At 50.2% G+C, this 17898-nt stretch overlaps 1 protein-coding gene across 1 annotated transcript in view; it reads left to right on the top strand.

The window, feature by feature from the left end:
* Positions 1-5635: 5635 nt before the first annotated feature.
* The window catches only part of MTAP (methylthioadenosine phosphorylase), a 51683-nt gene continuing 39420 nt past the window's right edge, over positions 5636-17898 (top strand). Inside the window, exon 1 of the mRNA XM_055138840.1 lies at positions 5636-5817. Within this exon, the coding sequence (XP_054994815.1) occupies positions 5785-5817 (33 nt within the window). The 5' untranslated portion in view covers positions 5636-5784. The remainder of the gene's footprint in view (positions 5818-17898) is intronic.

Below are 17898 nucleotides of genomic sequence, written 5' to 3'. Positions count from 1 at the left end.
ATACAGTGATACAGGTTACCCATCAACTTGGTTTTAACCATTCAGTGGGAAAGCTATTGAGATGAGGGTTGAGATGATGTATTTTGTGCAATTTGTGTGAATGTTTCCCTTTGGATATCTGATAATGCTGGAATGACGTGGAGTGGTCTTAAAAATTATCTTGGAATTTAGGCAGGCCTAAAGATATGTTCGTAGATGCTACACCTGCAGAGGAACTGAGACACACTCAGGGACCATGGCTCAAGGTCTGAGGTGGAAAGTCTTTGGCAACACCTCTCAGTACCTTTCTGACTGTGAGCTGGACGCTGGAGAAGTATGAGTAAAATCATACTGAAAAATCTCTGAAAAAGAGAAACCTAACCATGTATTTGTTGATATTCACAGTCAGAATTGTTGTCGGGTGGCCCAGCTACCTTTTTTAGAATTGTCTTCTGGAAATCAGGGAAATAGGCTAGTAGGAGGAATTCACAGTGCAAGAATAGAAGGGTAGGTCAAGATGCTACTTGAATTTTCAATTTTTCCTTCCATTTGTTAATTTGTTCCACAAGCCTGACCAAATATCATCAGATTCTACGGGGTATGTGGTTAAACCAATTATATAATTGCTTCTGACTAGCTTCACACTAAGAATGATTTTTTTAAAATCTAAGAATTTGGAATAAAATGTGATGAGTAGTGTTTTGCTATGTGTGAAACTTATGTGAAAATCATAATTTGTTATTTCTAAAATTGTAACAGGATATTGTCATGTAGGGGGTGCAGTGCCAACAGCAAGTCAACCTGTAACCACAGGGCGAATGCATCAGCATCTGATGATGCCTTTAGGCTTCCTGTTACCCCCAAATTACCGCTGTGCCTCTGGCTAAACCCCAACAACTCAGGACAAAGTTTCCTGAGAAATTAAATGGCCAAAAGTTAGGTATGTGGGAGCCACACCACACTTACAAACCACCTCTGGCTCAGTTATACAAATTCTACCAGCCTTGCTTCAGAGACCCACAAATACTCTCAAAAAAGATCAAAATCCAGAGTTAATTTCAGACCCACAGAGGATGGTCAGCCTGGTGCCCACCCAAGCAGATACCTTGGCAGTCGCTTGCTCTCACTATCCAAAATTGCCCCTCCCCAGACTCCACCATCTCAGGACAGACCTCACCAAGATGAAAATTCAGGTGTGCAGATTTTGTGACTGAAATCTCTAGGGTTCCTTATATTTGTGATGGGCTACCTCCCTACACTTGCCTATTCTCCCGGAAGTGCCAGCAGTCACCCCCATGAACCAACTCCAGCATTACCATGTAAGCTCTTCTACCAGCCTTGCTTCAGAGACCCACAAATAAATCTTGAAAGAGATAAAAAAAAAAAAACGTGGTTAATCTTGGAGCTGTGTAAAGCTGAGGTAAACCAGACCAAGGTAAACCAGAGGGGTCAGGTCAGCCTGGTGTCGGCCCAAGCAGAACCCCTGGCAGCTCCTTGCTTCCACAACTCAAAATCAGTGCTATGCCCCTGGCCAGACTCCACCCTCTTGGGATAAACCTCACTAAAATATAATTTGCTGAAAATTTAGGTGTGTGGGTTTTTGTGACTGAAATCTTTAGACTTTCTCAGGGTCGGGATGGGCTACCTCCCACCATGTCCCTGTACTTCTAGAAGCCTTGGCAGTCACGGCCACATTCCAAAGCTGCCACCCAGTTAAAAAAGCTACTCTAGCCTTAGCTTCCCCATAAAAATACTGAACACCCTGAACAAACATGATGACCTCTTAGTACCTGTATCACAAACCATAACACACAAAAGAGAGCGAGAAAGAAGAAAGGTGCCTGCCATAGAAGCAGGCTGTGTGGGGGAGTGGGTGATGGTGGGAGGGAAACAGGGGACATTGGTGGAGGGAAATGTACACTGGTGGAGGGATGGGTGTTGGAATATTGTATGACTGAGATCCAATCATGAACAACTTTGTAATGGTCTATCTCGCAGACATTCAATTAAAAATAAATAAATAAATAAATGAATTAAAAAAATATAGTCATGCATTTTGCCTCTAAGTAGGAGAGGTTTGCTTACCCTTTCTTTATCTTTCAACTTTTTTTGCAGGGAAGAGGAGGATGAGTGGAGAGGGAGGCAGTTGTTACACATCCAGCTTTGCTCAGGGCTTATTCCTGGTTCTGTGCTCAGGTACCACTCCAGGCAGGGGACCATATGTGGTGCCAGAGATTGAACTAGGGATGATGCCTAGCACTATCTCTCAGCCTCTCAGCCCTTGTTTTAGGGATGTAAACTTGTTTTGTTGTTTCTTATTGATAAGGGTTAACACTCTGGGGCTAAATATCTTATTTGACATGAATGATGTGACGTTCATGTTACTGGGATGAATGTTACTGGCTAGGACAAATGGTGCCCTGTTACTGGTGCCTGCTTGAGTAAATTGATGAACAACGGGATGACAGTGATACAGTGATACATTCATGAGGTCTAATTTTTGGCTGTGAGGCAGTGCTGTGGAGAAATTGGATTTGCTTGTCATATGTAAGAGCAATATTAGTCAATATTCCCTAGCTAAGCAGCCGCCTAAAACCCAGAGAGCTGTGTCTTTGCAGAGGTTCTGTTGGCATCAGCAATAAGGAGAAAGATCCCTAGAAAATTACAACCATGAAGAACTCCCAACCTCCCCAACCTCCTACCCTTTCTTTTCTTTTCTTTTTTTTTTTTTTTTTGCTTTTTGGGTCACACCCGGCAATGCACAGGGGTTACTCCTGGCTCATGCACTCAGGAATTACTCCTGGCGGTGCTTGGGGGACCATATGGAATGCTGGGAATCGAACCCGGGTCGGCCGCATGCAAGGCAAACGCCCTACCGGCTGTGCTATTGCTCCAGCCCCCATCCTCCTACCCTTTCAAAGAGCACTCTGATCACGTTATTTTGCCATTTTGCTCTAGAATTAGCACTCTAGCACTGTAGCACTGTCATACCATTGTTTATCGATTTGCTTGAGCGGGCACCAGTAGCGTCTCCATTGTGAGGCTTGTTATTACAATTTTTGGCATATCCAATATGCCAGGGGTAGCTTGCTAGGCTCTGCTGTGTGGGCGGGATACTCTAGGTAGCTTGCTGGGCTATCCAAGAGGGATGGAGGAATCCAACCTGTCCAACCTGGGTCAGCCGCGTGCAAGGCAAACACCCTACCTGCTCTGCTATTGTTCCAGTAACTTAAAAGAAATAATTTATATTGTATTATGGGGAGGAGTTTTTGCAAGGAGAGGGATCTCCCAAGTAACCCTTGGGTTCCTCCAAGGCCAGGGTCATCAATGCCTGGGGGACCATGTGATGCCAGGGAGCAAACAACGTGGGCTGTAAGCAAAGATAGTTGTAGACGTTTAAACAGATTTAATTCAAAATAAAACTATGTTGCAAGAAAATTTAGATTCGAATCAAACGATGAGAGTACTATTTAAGTGAAAAGATTAAATGGGCAGTTCCATAACAGTGCTGTTTTTGTTTTTATTTTGGTTTTGTGGGGAGAGGGCACACCTAACAGTGCTCAGGGGCTATTTCTGGTTCTGTGGACAGGGGTCACTCCTAGTGCTACTGAATGGAGGTGAGGAGGGATATGTATTTTCAGGGGTCCAACCCTGACCAACCCCATGCAAGACAAGGGCCTTATGTCCTGTAGTATTTGGCCGCAACACAAAGATATTTGGAAGGAAATTCTGCCGCCTTCTCTGTTTGCTAATGACAGTCTACCCAACCACACCATCCTCATTTCCAGAGTATTTGCAGCAGTTCTGTTTCGAACATTACACCGTGCTGTGCAGTTCTTTGGTTGGGAGAGCCTAATTTATCCCTGGAAGTTAACCAGAATTTCTCAGAAAGGGATGAGGATTTAGAGTGTCAAAGATTATCTAACTCAGCGGAGAATGCTGCGGGCTGGGAGGTATGAGCAGACAGTGTAGAATGGTAAAGAAACTTGAGTGTGGACTCTAAAGTTAGGTGTCTACTCCGGAGTTAAAAATGATGCCAGCCAGAGTCAGAGTAGGGGTTGACATGGTCTCATTCCCTTAAAATCCGACTTCCTTGGAGATAGAATAGTGGTTAGGACAATGCGTGCCATGAACCCCACCTGGTTCGGTTCTGGGGACTACAGGGCAGGAGCAGCATCATATCCCTTGCATTGAAAGTTTCACCTGGTTGGCTGATGGGGCCCCCCAGACTTCCTGGGCACCATTTTGGAGCCTCTACTCCTACCCCCCCACGCCCAAAAAACAACCCTTTCCAACTAATTGAATATGAGTGGATCGCAGTTTGTAAACCAGGAAGGTGACCCAGCTGGTTCTTTTTTCTTTTTTTGCCATCCCTGACTCACGGGTAGCGCTGGACCGTCCCCCAGGGATGAAGCGAAGTGAGCCAACTCCAGGTGGAGCCATGCGGGCAGGGGACGCTGGCGCGCCCTTCGCGGGTTGACCGCTGGAGGGACACGGCAAGAATGCCCAGTTCCCTCCTGGTGACCAGTTTCCCTCCCGCGAATTTTCCGAGAATTTCTAGCTCAGGCGGGCCTGCTGGGACAGACTGTGCAGTGAATACGGGGCCGGGCGGGGAGTGCTGATGCTCCCCGCGGGAAAGCTTTGGCGCCCGTTGATGGAGCTCATTAACGTGCAAGGCACGGAGTCCCGGACAACCAGGCGCTCAACAAACTACCTCCGTTATCATCAGGAACAGGACCCGTTATAACCCGGGCACACACAAAACCATGGTCATGACCGGTTAGTTATAAACGGGGCAGGGGTGGACATACACAGAGAATCTGATTCGCACGTACACAGAACCGGACACATACTCGTGCTCACACAGAAACGCTATCATAACCCGTTAGCTGTAATCGGGGTGGGGACACACACAGACACAGACATACAGAGAAAACTGGACACACTCATAAATAAACACACATAAAAGGGGACGGGTCACGCGCGCACATCACGCGCGCGCGCACTTTCCTCCCCCCACCCCCCATCATGCTCACGACCCGTTAGTTGTAACCGGGGCAGGGATGGACACACATACACACACAGGACCTGACACATACTCAGGCTCACACATAAATATGATCATGACCCATTAGCTATAACCGGGGTGGGGACACACACACACACACACACACACACAGAGGCATACAGAGAAAACTGGACACACACATAAAGAATGGACACACACAAAGGGGGGAGGGGTTGCGCGCGCACACACAGAGAGACACAAAACACACACTCATGATCATGCCCCTTTAGTTATAACCCGGGCGAACCGTGGCGAGGACACATCCGATACACACACAGAGAGAACCAGACACTCACGCGCACGCACGCACGCACACAATCAGGATCATGACCCGTTAGTTGTAACTGGGCGGGGAGGGGGGAGTTGGGGGGAACGGACACACATACGCTCACGCACACAAGCACGCGCGCGAGCACACACACACACACACACACACAGGCACGCACGCACGGATACAAGGAGAACCGGCCACACGCTCACGCACACGCCGGGCCGGAAAGGTCCCCGGCTGGGGCGGGACGCGGGAACCCGGGCCGGAGGCGGGGTGGCCCGGGGAGCCCACGCCGACAGCCAATCCAGCTGTCCCGGGGAGGAAGAGGAGGAGCCAGGGCCGCCCCACGCCGCAGTGCTGGCGCGCGGGCCACGCTTCCCCACCTGCTCGCGCCGCGCGGCCGGACCCGGAGCCCGCAGCCTCCCGCCCACGCCCCGCGGGGCCGCCGCGCCGTCCTCGCGCAGACATGGCCTCGGGGGCCGCCGCCACGCCCGTGAAGGTGAGGTCCGCGCGGCCGAGTGCCCGCACGCCGGGGGGACCGCGCCTCCGGGCTGCACCCCCTGCGCTGTGCCGGCGGGCACCGGGGCCGGGGCGCGGGCACACTCGGTGCCCACCCGCCGCGCCCCGCCACGCCTCTGCTGGCAGCCGCACCGCTCGGGGCGCGCACCAGCCCGCTGGGGAGGTGCGGAGTTCGCGTCCCCACCTCGCCCGAGCACTCCTTTCGGGGCGAAACTGCCTGGCGGGGGCCGGAGCGCGTGGGTGCCGGGCCGGGGGGCCCGGGGGGGGGGGCCCGGAGGGGGGTCGCCAGCTGCGGGCTTGAGGGTTCCCGGGACCCGCCGACGCGCTTCCGCCCTGTCCCTGCTGCTCGCCCCGGGCCCACGTGGGGGATCTGTGCCTCTTTTTTGTAAGCTTCCGGGGGTGTGTTGGTGTGTGTTTCTACTTCCAAATGCAAGCCTTTTATTTATTCATTCATTTATTTATTTTTTGGTAGTATTGGTAGTAGTAGTTGCTGTCCCGAAGTTTGCCCCCGCGGCTCCGTGCCGCCACTCGGTTTTAGAATCCTTAAACCGGAGGAGTGCGAGGCCGCACCCTTTTTTGGAGGCCTCTGGCCTTAAGTGCTTTGTTCGCCGCCTGGGGAGTTAATCCGCTTCTCTTGTGACCTCGCTGCTCCCGGGTCTCGTCCGCCGCCCGGAGCGCTGTGCCTTGGACCCAATTTGGGAAGTTGGGCCTCCACGGGCCGCGAGTTTTGTGGGGCGCAGGGAACTTTCCCGGGGAGGGGGGGGGACTTGAAGCTTCCTTCTAGTTGTCTCCAGAGGGGGGTGTAGGATTACAGCGCACCGGGAAAAATTGATATTCAATTTTAGGACCTCTACTAGGCTGTTTCTGATTGGACCAAGAGCTCTGTGAACTGTTGGACTTTGAGAAATTCCTGGCGGATGGGATTAGGATAGTTGGCTGCCTCTCTCCAGGCGGCTTTGGAGTTCTTCCTGCCTTGTCTGCCGGCCTCCAGGGAGAAAGGAAACCTCTGCGGGGCTATGCTGAGATTTGCCAGCGAGTCTGCCTTAGGTCCTGCAGCTCTTACTGAGACACATTGAAGAAAAGAGGGTGTGGCGGGTGCCTGTCAGATTTAGATATGAAACTCCTTTTGAAAAGAATCTCACATTCCACAGATGTTTGTAGAAGGCCATCTCCCTTAGGGTCCAGGAGGGCGCAACAGAAGGTGGCTTCAGGAAGTTCGTGTAAAGCGTCCCGAGGTTTTTGGTGTTTTTTGTTTTTTGTTTTTTTGCTTTTTGAGTCACACCCAGCGATGCTCAGGGGTTACTCCTGGCTTTGCACTCAGGAATTACTCCTGGCTCCTGGCAGTGCTTGGGGGACCATATAGGATGCCAGGATCAAACCCGGGTCGGCCGCGGGCAAGGCAAACACCCTACCCGCTGTGCTATGGCTCTGGCCCCGGTGTTCATCTTTAATGTGAGAAATTTTACTGCAGAATCTGCTGGAACGGTTAGACGTGTGCTGTCATCTGGTGCATGGGTGAAGTTTATTCTATGCTAGTTCTTATAAGGGGGGGTACTGAGATTTATGTGAAATGACTTTTCTGCAGCATTGAAACTGCTAGGAGAAGGATCATTAGTCCCTCGCAGCTTTCAGTTGGCAAACTGAAAATTCATCTCTCCTTACAGATATATATTTAAAGTGATATTTTAAAGACAGAGGTGCCAGAGAGATGGTACGGGGTTAAGGTTCTTGACTTGCACGCAGCTAACCCTTGTTAAATCCCCAATGTTGCGTTAGGTCCCTCCTAGCATAGAGCCAGGAATAAGCCCTGAGCATTGCTCATGTGGCCCAAAAACCAAAATGGATAGAGTTAAGTACACAGAACCAGGTTAGGCTCCCAGTTCTCCTTGCCAGTTTCTCGTACATTGAAGTGCAAGATGGACTCTAATCAGAGTCGTGGTGTAAATATTGAATGCTGTGTATTTTGGGTCTTGGCATGCTGCTAAATATAACATGAAGCGCTACAAATAGTGCCAGGCTTCCTGCTGATTTTCAATCTTTGAGAAGAGAATGGGTGACAGCTTGTCTGTTGAGAATCCGGGATGCCAACACGAAATCCCGCAGGCTACGGCAACGGCATCTTATCAGAAAACCTGCAGTCCAGAGTGAAATAAGCTAATGAACCATATCCTACCCCAGTCTTCTCAGTGGTAGAGCTGCGACTTGCTCACAAGATCAGATCATGGCAGCCTGGGGGACGTAACTAGATGGGCCACTGGGTACAGTAGGCGGTGGTGGAACAGGACCCTGAGCTTGCAGCCTGCTGGCTACATGTGACGCGTTTCCAGAATCTGGTCGGTGGTCTCTGTGCCCTGTTCATGCACCTGTCAGCGGGCAGCAGGAGGACACGCCATGTACCCACCAGGAAGTACTCCCGGGCTGGTGCTGTTTGGGCTCATTATCTGCCACCTCTGCCTTTGGTCATTTACAGAGCACCTGTTCACGTGAAGGTGAAGCTGGTAAGAAGAGGCAAAGCTGATGTAGCCAGGAGCCCCCCGGCCCCCTGGGTCCTGGGCTGCAAACTGGTAACTGGGTGCTGGTAGGTAACATGCCTCTGAAAGATGTTGAGTTTAAGCACTGGAATGTAGTAAACCACTGTGGTTTCTGAACGCCCAGAGAATCCAGATTGTGTCTGACACAGCAGCACCTTTGACCCTCCCCCCCTACACACACAGCCACACCACTGCTCTGCTCAGGGATGAGGGTGTGCGGGCCAAAGAGAGGGTAGGCCTGCTCGGTGGGAGGCTTCCTCCTGGGCGTTTGCCATTCTCCTGGTGTCTTCAGCGTTTCTGTGGAGGCCTGAATGTTGTCACACGCCCACCTGCTTGGCCGCAGGGCCTCCTGGGGCAGCAGAGCACATTCCCAGAAAGGGTGCGGCGCACAGGGTCAGCTGGCCCTCCTCTTCTGATGACCTTCCCCTGGTGCCAACAGTCACCCCAGCACCTCGGGCTTTCACTCATTCTCAGTTGAGCAGACTGTTCATCCGGTTTCAGATGTAGACTGATGCGATACTGTGCGGTGTGTCATTCAAATCTAACCCTGTGCTGGCGGGTTCTTGTCAGAATAGTTATTGAATACTAGACTGGAAATGCATCTTTGACTAAGAGAACACCCACTGTTCTTTCCCCACCCCCACCCCTTCTCTGTTTTCTGTAGTTTGGGGGCCGCACTGGCCGTGTTCAGGGCCTACTCCTTGCTCTGTGCTCAGGGGACCATATGTGATGCTTGGGGGTTGAACTAGGGTTGATCACATGCAAGTCAGGCAGCTTAACCCCTGGATTAATCTTTTTAGCCCCCCCCTTTTTATTCTTCAAGCTTGTATTCTACAGGGACTGACAGAAATAGTGAGAGTGGGTATGGGAGGGAGTGGGCCTCCCTGGACTCCTGGGCTGAGGTTCCGGACCACAGGAAGACTGGACCTGGACCGTGAGAAGCAAGGGTGTGGGGAGGACGCGAGCTTGCCAAGGATGGAGATGACAGTGCTGCTGGGGGCTGGTCTCAGGGGATCTAGCAGATCATAAAGGATTTGGATTTGAGGGCAGAGAGCAGTGCTCTACATAGATGAAACTCAGGTTTGATCCCGACACCAGATGGTCCCCTCAGCACTGCAAGCCCCAAACACAAAGGCAGGCACATCTATAAATGGATGGACATGGAGCGTCTCATGCTGAGTGAAATGAGTCAGAAGGAGAGGGACCGATATAGAATGACTGCATTCACTTGTGGGATACAAAAAATACAGTAGAAGACTCATGTCCTTGGCCAGGGAAAATCGGAGCTAGGAGGACTGGTCAGTGGTTGGAGCTAACCACAAGTGTGTGTGGCGCTAAGAGGAGGAAGGGAGAGAAGGGACCCGTATGACGAGAATAGCAGGGAATGATCACGCTGGACAGGATCTGAGTGTTAAAAGTAGGTAAAAGGATATTCCTGATGACCTTTCAGTATCACTATTGCAAACCACAATGGCCAAAAGGAGAGACAGACAGACAGACAGACAGACAGACAGAGCTACTGGTGCTGGGAAATGTACACTGGTGGAGGAATGGGTGTTGGGATAGTGTATGACTGAAATCTAATCATGAACAGCTTTGTAAGGGTCTGTCACGGTGATTCAACAAGAGGTTTTTTTGGTTTTTTGTTTGTTTTTTAAATCGGGCATGTCACCTGTTAGGGCCTGGAGTCCATAATTTCCCCCTCTCCCCGAACCCACACAAAGAGTTCAGCCAGTAATGTAACACACAAGCAGAGTTTATTAAGCCAGCGAGCTGGGGTCAAGCTTCTAGGCACGCGGGCCCAAGCAAGACGACGAACAAGGGAGAAGCCGCAAGTTTTATAGTCAGTGCTTACGTCAAAGCCCACGCTTACAAATTCAAACAAAAACGTAAGTGCAAACTGAAAGTTTCATAATTCAGAAGAAAACTTAATTTCAAATAGTACAAACAAATAGTTACAGATAGGTCATCTACACATGTTTTCAGAACATTCTGTCGGCTGCTGGCCCCGCCTGCGTCCTTTCTATAGATAGCCGATAGCGGGTATGAAACTATTTGCCAAGGCTGAGTTTCCAGCCCAGTTGTCCTCCCTTGCAGATGGCCAGGGGGGAGAAGCGGGGTTTTAAGAAAAACAAAAATGTGTAAGTAAAACAAGACGTGAAGCAGGAACCAGGCATGATGGAGTTGCTCCTGCCCCACTCCGTGTCCAGCAACCCTGAGCACTGTCAGGTGTACACACCCATGTCAAAAGGATTTTCATTGTTTTGGAAGGCATCGAAGGGTTCTGAGCAGAGGGGTAGCACTGTAGCACTGTCATCCCATTGTTCATCGATTTGCTCGAACGAGCACCATTAACATCTCCATTGTGAGACTTGTTACTGTTTTTGTCATATGAAGTATGCCACGGGTAGCTTGCCAGGCTCTGCTGTGCATGCAGGATACTCCACAGGTAGCTTGCTGGACTCTCTGAGAGGGACAAAAGAATCAACCCAGGTCGGCCGTGTGGAAGGCAAATGCCCTACCCGCTGTGCTATCACTCCAGTCCGAGCAGAGGGCTAATACCGGGTTTTCCCTCTCTGATCTCCCTGGCTGTCCATGAAGTCCCCGTGTGGACAGGAGCTGGGAAGACAGGCCTGAAGCCATAGCACTGCCAGAGCCCAGGCCTGGGGTGGCAGCCACAGGGGGGTTGAGACTCTCGGATATAGTTCCAAGGAGCGCAGAGAGATGGGTGAGGCGTGGGGAGTGCAGGGCAGAACCCCACGAGATGCTAGTGCTGGCGAGTCATTTCACAATGGGAGGAGGGAGACTAGGTTCTTCCCTAGGAGACTCTGCTGATCACAGACCAGGGCTCTAGGAAGAGCTGGAAGGGTGAAACACCCCCCTCCACACCCCCACCACTCTGAGTCCTTTAGAGGTGGCCTAGGCCAGGGAGGAGAAGGACTCGGAGAGGTGGCTGTAGTATTGGATGCCATTGCTTCAGTATCAGCCAGGCGCTGGTGTGTTGCGTGAATATTCAGTCTGTGCTGAGACAAGGAACACGAAGGAAATATGTCTTGGAGGGTCCAGGTTCTCTCAGACTCTGTGACAAAGGTAGAGAGCTCTGAAATCTCCTTTTATTACCATCCTACAGTTCATAGTTCAATATAGTTAGGTCCTCAACAGAGGAGTTACAGGAAGGTCATGCAAAGTTCTTCTGCATACTGAAAACAAACTATGTAGGGCCTGCATACTGACAGACAGGCCAAGTACCTAGGATCTGCATGCTGACAACAAACAAAGTAGAACCAGGGATTTGTGAGGAAAGGAAGACTGACAGTTTTGGTATAATTTAGGAAATGATTTACTAAGGCAGCCAAAAGAACAGAGCAGGCCCTTGGCCGAAGGGTCTCTCTCGCTGGGCTTCCTCGGGCAGCTGCCCAGCTTGTACTCGGGAATTTTGAGAAACTCTGGGAGCCAGGTGTGAGGAGCATATGCTTTGCATGCGTAAGCTCTCAAATTCTGTCCCATGCAGCACCAGATGTAGACTTGGCAGCCACTGAGCACCTCGGGGTATGGCCCTGGCGGCCTCCGGCACCACATACCAGGCAAAGCCTCACAAGCATCCGACACAGTTAGTGGGGTGCTCCCCGGGGTGGGCCCTGCACCCTCCCAACCCCGCCCTGGAGCATTGCTTGGGAAACCCCTAAAGGTCCCGGTTGCTGTGCAAAGCGGGGAGTGTAGTCCGCTTGGTCGCAGGTGGTGGGATGCAAACCGAGTGGCTTGAAGGAAGAGGGCAGCTCTCCTTTTGTCCTGGCTTGAGTGTCCTAATGCATGCAATAAGCTGTCTGCGCATCGAGGAACATTCTTAGCTGTGACCGATACTATGTAAAAGTAGTATACTGGGGCTGGAGAAGCGGCTCAATTGGCTGAGTGCTTGCCTTGCTTGCAGGAGGCCTGGGTGTGACCCCGGCACCATAGGATCCCCTGAGCACTGCTGGGTCTCCAAAATAAAAAATAATTTTCCATTAACGTGGCTGTACTTCCTAAGAGTTCTGGAGGGCACAAAGCCAGAATGAGTCTGAGAGGGATCAAATCACGGTTTTTGGTAGGGCAGATATTGTTAGGGGCTCTCAGAGGACATCCGTGGACGTACCTTTCCAGCTCTGGCTCCTTCTCGTCAAGTGATGTCAAGAAGGACATCACGTGGACCCTCTGCGCCTAAAGACTTTGATTCCAGAGACCTAATACATTCGGGCATCCAGCGCAGCTTCTTATAGCAATGCACTGGGATTGTGAACCGGGCTACAACCCCATGCTGCCTGGGGGTGGATCTTTCCTCCCCACCCTGTCTTCCTGCACGGAAAATGGCGGCGGCGGCAACGTCCACATGGCAGGAGCCATCTTCTAAGACTCCTAACCCAGAGGTATACGATTTTTACACTTGGGGTTCCTAGGGAATCATGGGAAGTGGGTGTAACCGGCACGCCCTCGGCCCAGATAAATTCGGAGCTGCTGAGAGTGAAACGGACCCACTGCGCCTAAAGACTTTGATTCCAGAGACCTAACACATTTGGGCATCCAGCGCAACTTCTTAGAGCAATGCACTGGGACTGTGAGCTGGGCTATGCAATTTCTGGCAGAATTTTCCCTGGACTTTATACAGAAATCCAAAACCGCGCAGACAAAGTTATATAATTGTTCGTGCGATTTGTATATAATTATATATAATTGTCTATATAATATATAGACAATATAATGTCTATATAATATATAATATATACACAATTATAACATCTATAATTGTCAGCAATGTGAAACGGTTCCTTTTTAACAGGTCTGACTTGGAGGGGAAACTCCAAATAATAACTGAGTGTTTGTTGAAATATTGAAGGTTATTAAAGTAGCAGCCACTTCTCTGGACTGTGAACTAAGCAACAGCCCCATGCTGGCCAAGAAGAGGAAATATCCCTCTTTCCCGGTTGTTTCCCATTTTCAGGGAGAAACGCAGCGTGGCGTCCACCATACTATGAGGCGTGGGAAGGGGGGTGAGGGGAAAAAACAAAAGGAAAAGGAAAAAGGAAAAAAAAGAGTTATGTACTTGGAGTAGTGAGGCTACATATCTCTTCATTCTCAGCAATGGAAAACTAATTATCAAATGCTTCCTTGGTAGTAGGGCTGTCTTTCTTGGGGGGAAACTCCAACAACAATAGTGAGTTTTGTGTTGAAATATGGAACGTAATCAAGGTAAAGAGAAAATGAAGTGAAATTCATCAGTTATACAGTTGGGGGTGGGGGGGCGGGGGGTATACTGGGGTTTTTGGTGGCGGAATATGGGCACTGGTGAAGGGATGGGTGTTTGAATATTGTATAACTGATACATAAACCTGAGAACTTTGTAACTTTCCACATGGTGATTCAATAAAAATAATAATAATAATAATAATAAAGGACATCACTTGACCGTCTCTTTGGTACGTATGTCACATCGGGCACCTTCTTCCTTCTGTGCCCTTCTCCGAGCCCTTTGTGACCCCATGGGGTCCGCTGAGACAATCCAGGGTCAACCTCAGCAGCCCAGGGTCCTTAGCTTGGTCACATCAGGTGATGCTCCCCAGTTCTGGGACTCAGGACGGACACAGGACCTTGGCAGGCATTATTCAGTCTGTGACACTCAGTATATCCTCATTTAGATAATTTAGGGCTTCCAGCACGGCAGAGCCTGGCAAGCTACCCGTGGTGTATTCGATATGCCAAAAACATAATAAGTCTAAAAATGGAGATGTTACTGGTGCCCGTTCGAGCAAATCAATGAGCAACAGGATGATAGTGATTGATAGTGATAGGGCTTCCAAAAACCTGTCCAGTTCTGGCTGCACAGTCAACTTCGGTAACCTGAGGCCCTTGGTGATGGGAAATGTACACTGGTGAAAAGATAGGTTTGGGAACATTTTATGACTGAAACCCAATGATGAACGACTTTGTAAGTGTGTATCAGGGTGATTCAACTAAAATTTTGAAAAACATGCTGAAGAAAAGCCACTTTTCCTTTGCTCAGTTAATTATTCCGCATCTCTGAAGCCTGGGCTTCTGTATTGAAAGCCCCTGGGGGCGAGAGGGACAACCGTCTCCAGCCTGTGTCCTAGGGAAGGGCACTAGGAAGGCTCCTGCTCCTGTTCCGCTCCTGAAGGAGAGTTCTCCAGAACAGATGGAGTGTGAGGAAAATCCTTCTCCAAAAATAGTCGGTCATTTCTGGAGGTGATCTCTTACCTGTAAGGTTACAGTGCTCTGGCCTTGGAAGAGGTCAGTAAGCACAGATGTTCTTAGCCCTGACTTTGCAAGAGCAGGTGAATTAAAAGCTCACAGCAGCTGTTGTGAGCCCCTCAGCTTCCCCAGGCTGTGTTCATGGAAATGGTCTCGCTGTATTCACTTGCTGACGCTACCGTCACCAAGGCCCAGACTGGGTGGTCTAGCGGGAGAGACTGGCTCCTCACAGGTCCTTGGGCCGGAGGGTCAAGATCAAGTTGCAGTTCTTCAGAGACCCCTCTCCTTGATTTACAGGTGCTCCTATACTCCTATGCTGACGCAGTCTCCCCTCTTTGAACGTCCACCTCCCCATGCCCTTCCTACACACACACACACACACACACACACACACACACACACACACACACACACACACACACACACACACACACACACACACAGAGTTGAGTGCTCAAGGGGCTACTCCTGGCTTTTTCTGTGTTCAGGAGTCCCTTCTGGCAGTGCTGAGATCTGATCCTCACTTCCAGTCCTCTGAGCCATCTCTCTGGCCCCTTATGTCTTTAGAAGGACTCCACTCAGATTAGTCCCCTCTCTCCCTCCTGTCCTCATTTATTGATGTCCCTATCCCCAAGCAGTAGTTACTCGCAGAGGCACAGGACTGACCTAGACTCTGGCGCGAGTTAGAGGCAGGATTCCAACCATAACTGTCTCCTTGGGTGCCTTGTCAGGGTTGGAGCCATCAGGTAACGCCTAGGACCCGTTTCCATTTGGCCACTCTCTCCCCATGCAGCTGGACTTTAGCCGGGTCTGTCCATCAGGGCCACTTTCAGTCTGCTATGCTCAACAAACCTGTTAGTGACCACTGTGGGATGGAAATGTTCAGACCAAGCATAGTCTTGGCTGGACTCTGCCTCCTTCGTCTTGGGAGTGAGCTGGGCAGGCTGGGATTTTAACGCCTTCCTGGAGGGAGATGGCAGGGCGGAGGCACTGGGTCTGGAGATGTCGTTACCATCTCGCCTTTAGGAAATATCAAATACCAGCCCAAGGAACGCTTCCTACTGATTTCAGCTGTTTTAACTAACAGTTCTCTTTGTAATTGTTCGTGTTTCTCAGCCTAATTCCAGAAAGTCTCAGGTTTCTTACACTTCGAGTGGAGTGGGTGAGGAGCTCCTGGAACTAGGTTCCAGGGGAAGCAGGCGGGGGGGGTCCATAGGACCCCGTTTATCTGGATGTCTCTGTCCTGGAAGGGTGAATAAGCATTCAGGGTCCTTGCTTTCAGGCTCCCTGGGAAAGACCCTTTCTGTTTGAGGCTGACTTGCGGTCTGTCCACAGGAAATGTAGCCTGAGGACTTGCTGGAAAATCTGGCAGAGGGTAGGGGAGCCCTTATTTCAGAACCTCGAATGATGAGCAACTCCTGACTGGGCACAGCTGGCTCCACATTCCACCTTGTCCGCAGCATATTTATTTCCTTGGGCCGGGAGCTGGCACTTCTGGCTGAGCTGGTGAGGTCCCGAGTGAACAGGGTCATGGATGGGAAGCCCCTCCCTCACCTCCACGGTGGACTTCGGTGCCCACCCAGTGTGACCTTGGTCAAGAACTTATCAAAATCGTATAGTAATCACAGATTGGCTCTTACTCAGTTTCTGATCATTCTGTTTGTCATTTCTTAAAGTTTTTTGTTTTTTCAAATAAGCAATATAAAGCAAACGAGTTGTGTGCCTAAGGGGCAGTGTGGGACTGCAAGGAAAACTGGGGATGTTGGTACAGGGAAGGTTACATTGGTGGTTTTGGAATGTAAATGTTGGAGACAGCTCTATAATGGACAGCTGTGTGAATCATGGTGTTTCTAATAAAAATTTTAAAAAAAGAACTTGAACTTAGGGGCCAAAGATATAGTGCAGTGGGTAGAGTGATTGCCTTGTACACGATTTGATCTCGGCATACCATGTGGTACACCGAGTACCATCAGGAGTAATTCCTGAGCCCAGAACCAGGAATAACCCCTGCACATAACTGGCAAAACAAAACAGAGCCAAAAGGACTTGAACTTTTATACCCATTTCCTCATGACCTGGACCCTTAAAAGACTTTAAACGGAATTGACTTCAGGGACATCTAAAAGTTGGACACAGTGAATTTGAACATCTAAGACGTGGCTTTCTAATCTAGTTTCACTGGGAAGCTTTTTTTTTCTTTTTTTTGGCGGCTGGCGGGTGGGGTGGGGTGGGGTGGGGTGGGGGTGGTTGTGACCCAGGGGTGCTCTGGGGTTATTCCTGACTCTGTGCTTAGGGATCACTCCTGGCAGTGCTCTGGGGGCCATAGGCTTTGCAGGGGATCAAGCCCAGGTTGGCTGCATGTAAACAAACCCCTGGACTATGCTCCCAGCCCTGGGCTTGTTCATACCGGTATTGCTGTCCTCATTTGTGAAGTGGGTAAACCTTAGGACAGTTGGCAGGCTCACCTGCCCTGAAATGCTTGACACAATGCTCTGAGTGTCAGTGCTCAGAAGGAGTTCTTTCGCTGCCCAGAAGGTACTGAGTCAGGGCCCAGGGGAGCATGGAATGAGGGCCTCCAGCATGCCTGGGAGTTCCTTTCTACTGGCATTTCCCTGTGGAGCCAGTAGGTGGTGCCAGTGGCCATATCATAGCCTTGCTGACCTCCACACAGCTGGAAAATGCTACTGAGTGCTGAGTGTTCAGTCGCTATACTTCTCCTGTGTCTCTTGCAAAATGTGGGGTTCTGGAAACAACTCAAGCCCTCAGGGTGACTGGACAGAAGCCCCTGCAGTCCCCTTGCAGATGAGCAGTTGCCGCACCGCTTCTACTGGCTATTGCCTGTTCCTAGGGGGGGCTGCAGCACCAGCTCCCGGATGTAGGTCATCAAGCCGTCAGTGAGGTGCAGAGTGAAGCTCAGGGCCTCTGTGCGGGGGACACGGGGTGCTGGACTTCCACAGAACTGGGAGTTCGCGTTCTTGAACCACCGCGGCAATGCTGGATTTAGCTTACCTCAGCTGACTGTAGTTTCAGATTTGGTTTGTACAGTTGAGTGTGAGATGACCGTCCGAAAATGGCCAGGTCAGGTCAAAATGTTAATGAGTTCTTTTTAAAATTTAAAAAATATATATATATATTTTTTGAGGCGAGTGGAAGCTTCTAGGTGTACAGAATCATCAAAGAGTAATTTGAAAGTCAGAAATTCAGTTCTGAGACTGGACGATAACCCAGATACAACAGTTTATTAATACCTCCCAAACCCCAGTCAGGGCTAGGAGTATGGCACAGCAGAA

This window comes from Sorex araneus, chromosome 1 (genome assembly GCF_027595985.1).
Source record: "Sorex araneus isolate mSorAra2 chromosome 1, mSorAra2.pri, whole genome shotgun sequence".
Lineage (NCBI taxonomy): Eukaryota > Metazoa > Chordata > Mammalia > Eulipotyphla > Soricidae > Sorex > Sorex araneus.
The sequence above is the reverse complement of the archived record's forward strand: the minus strand, read 5'-3'. Positions and strand labels throughout refer to the sequence as shown.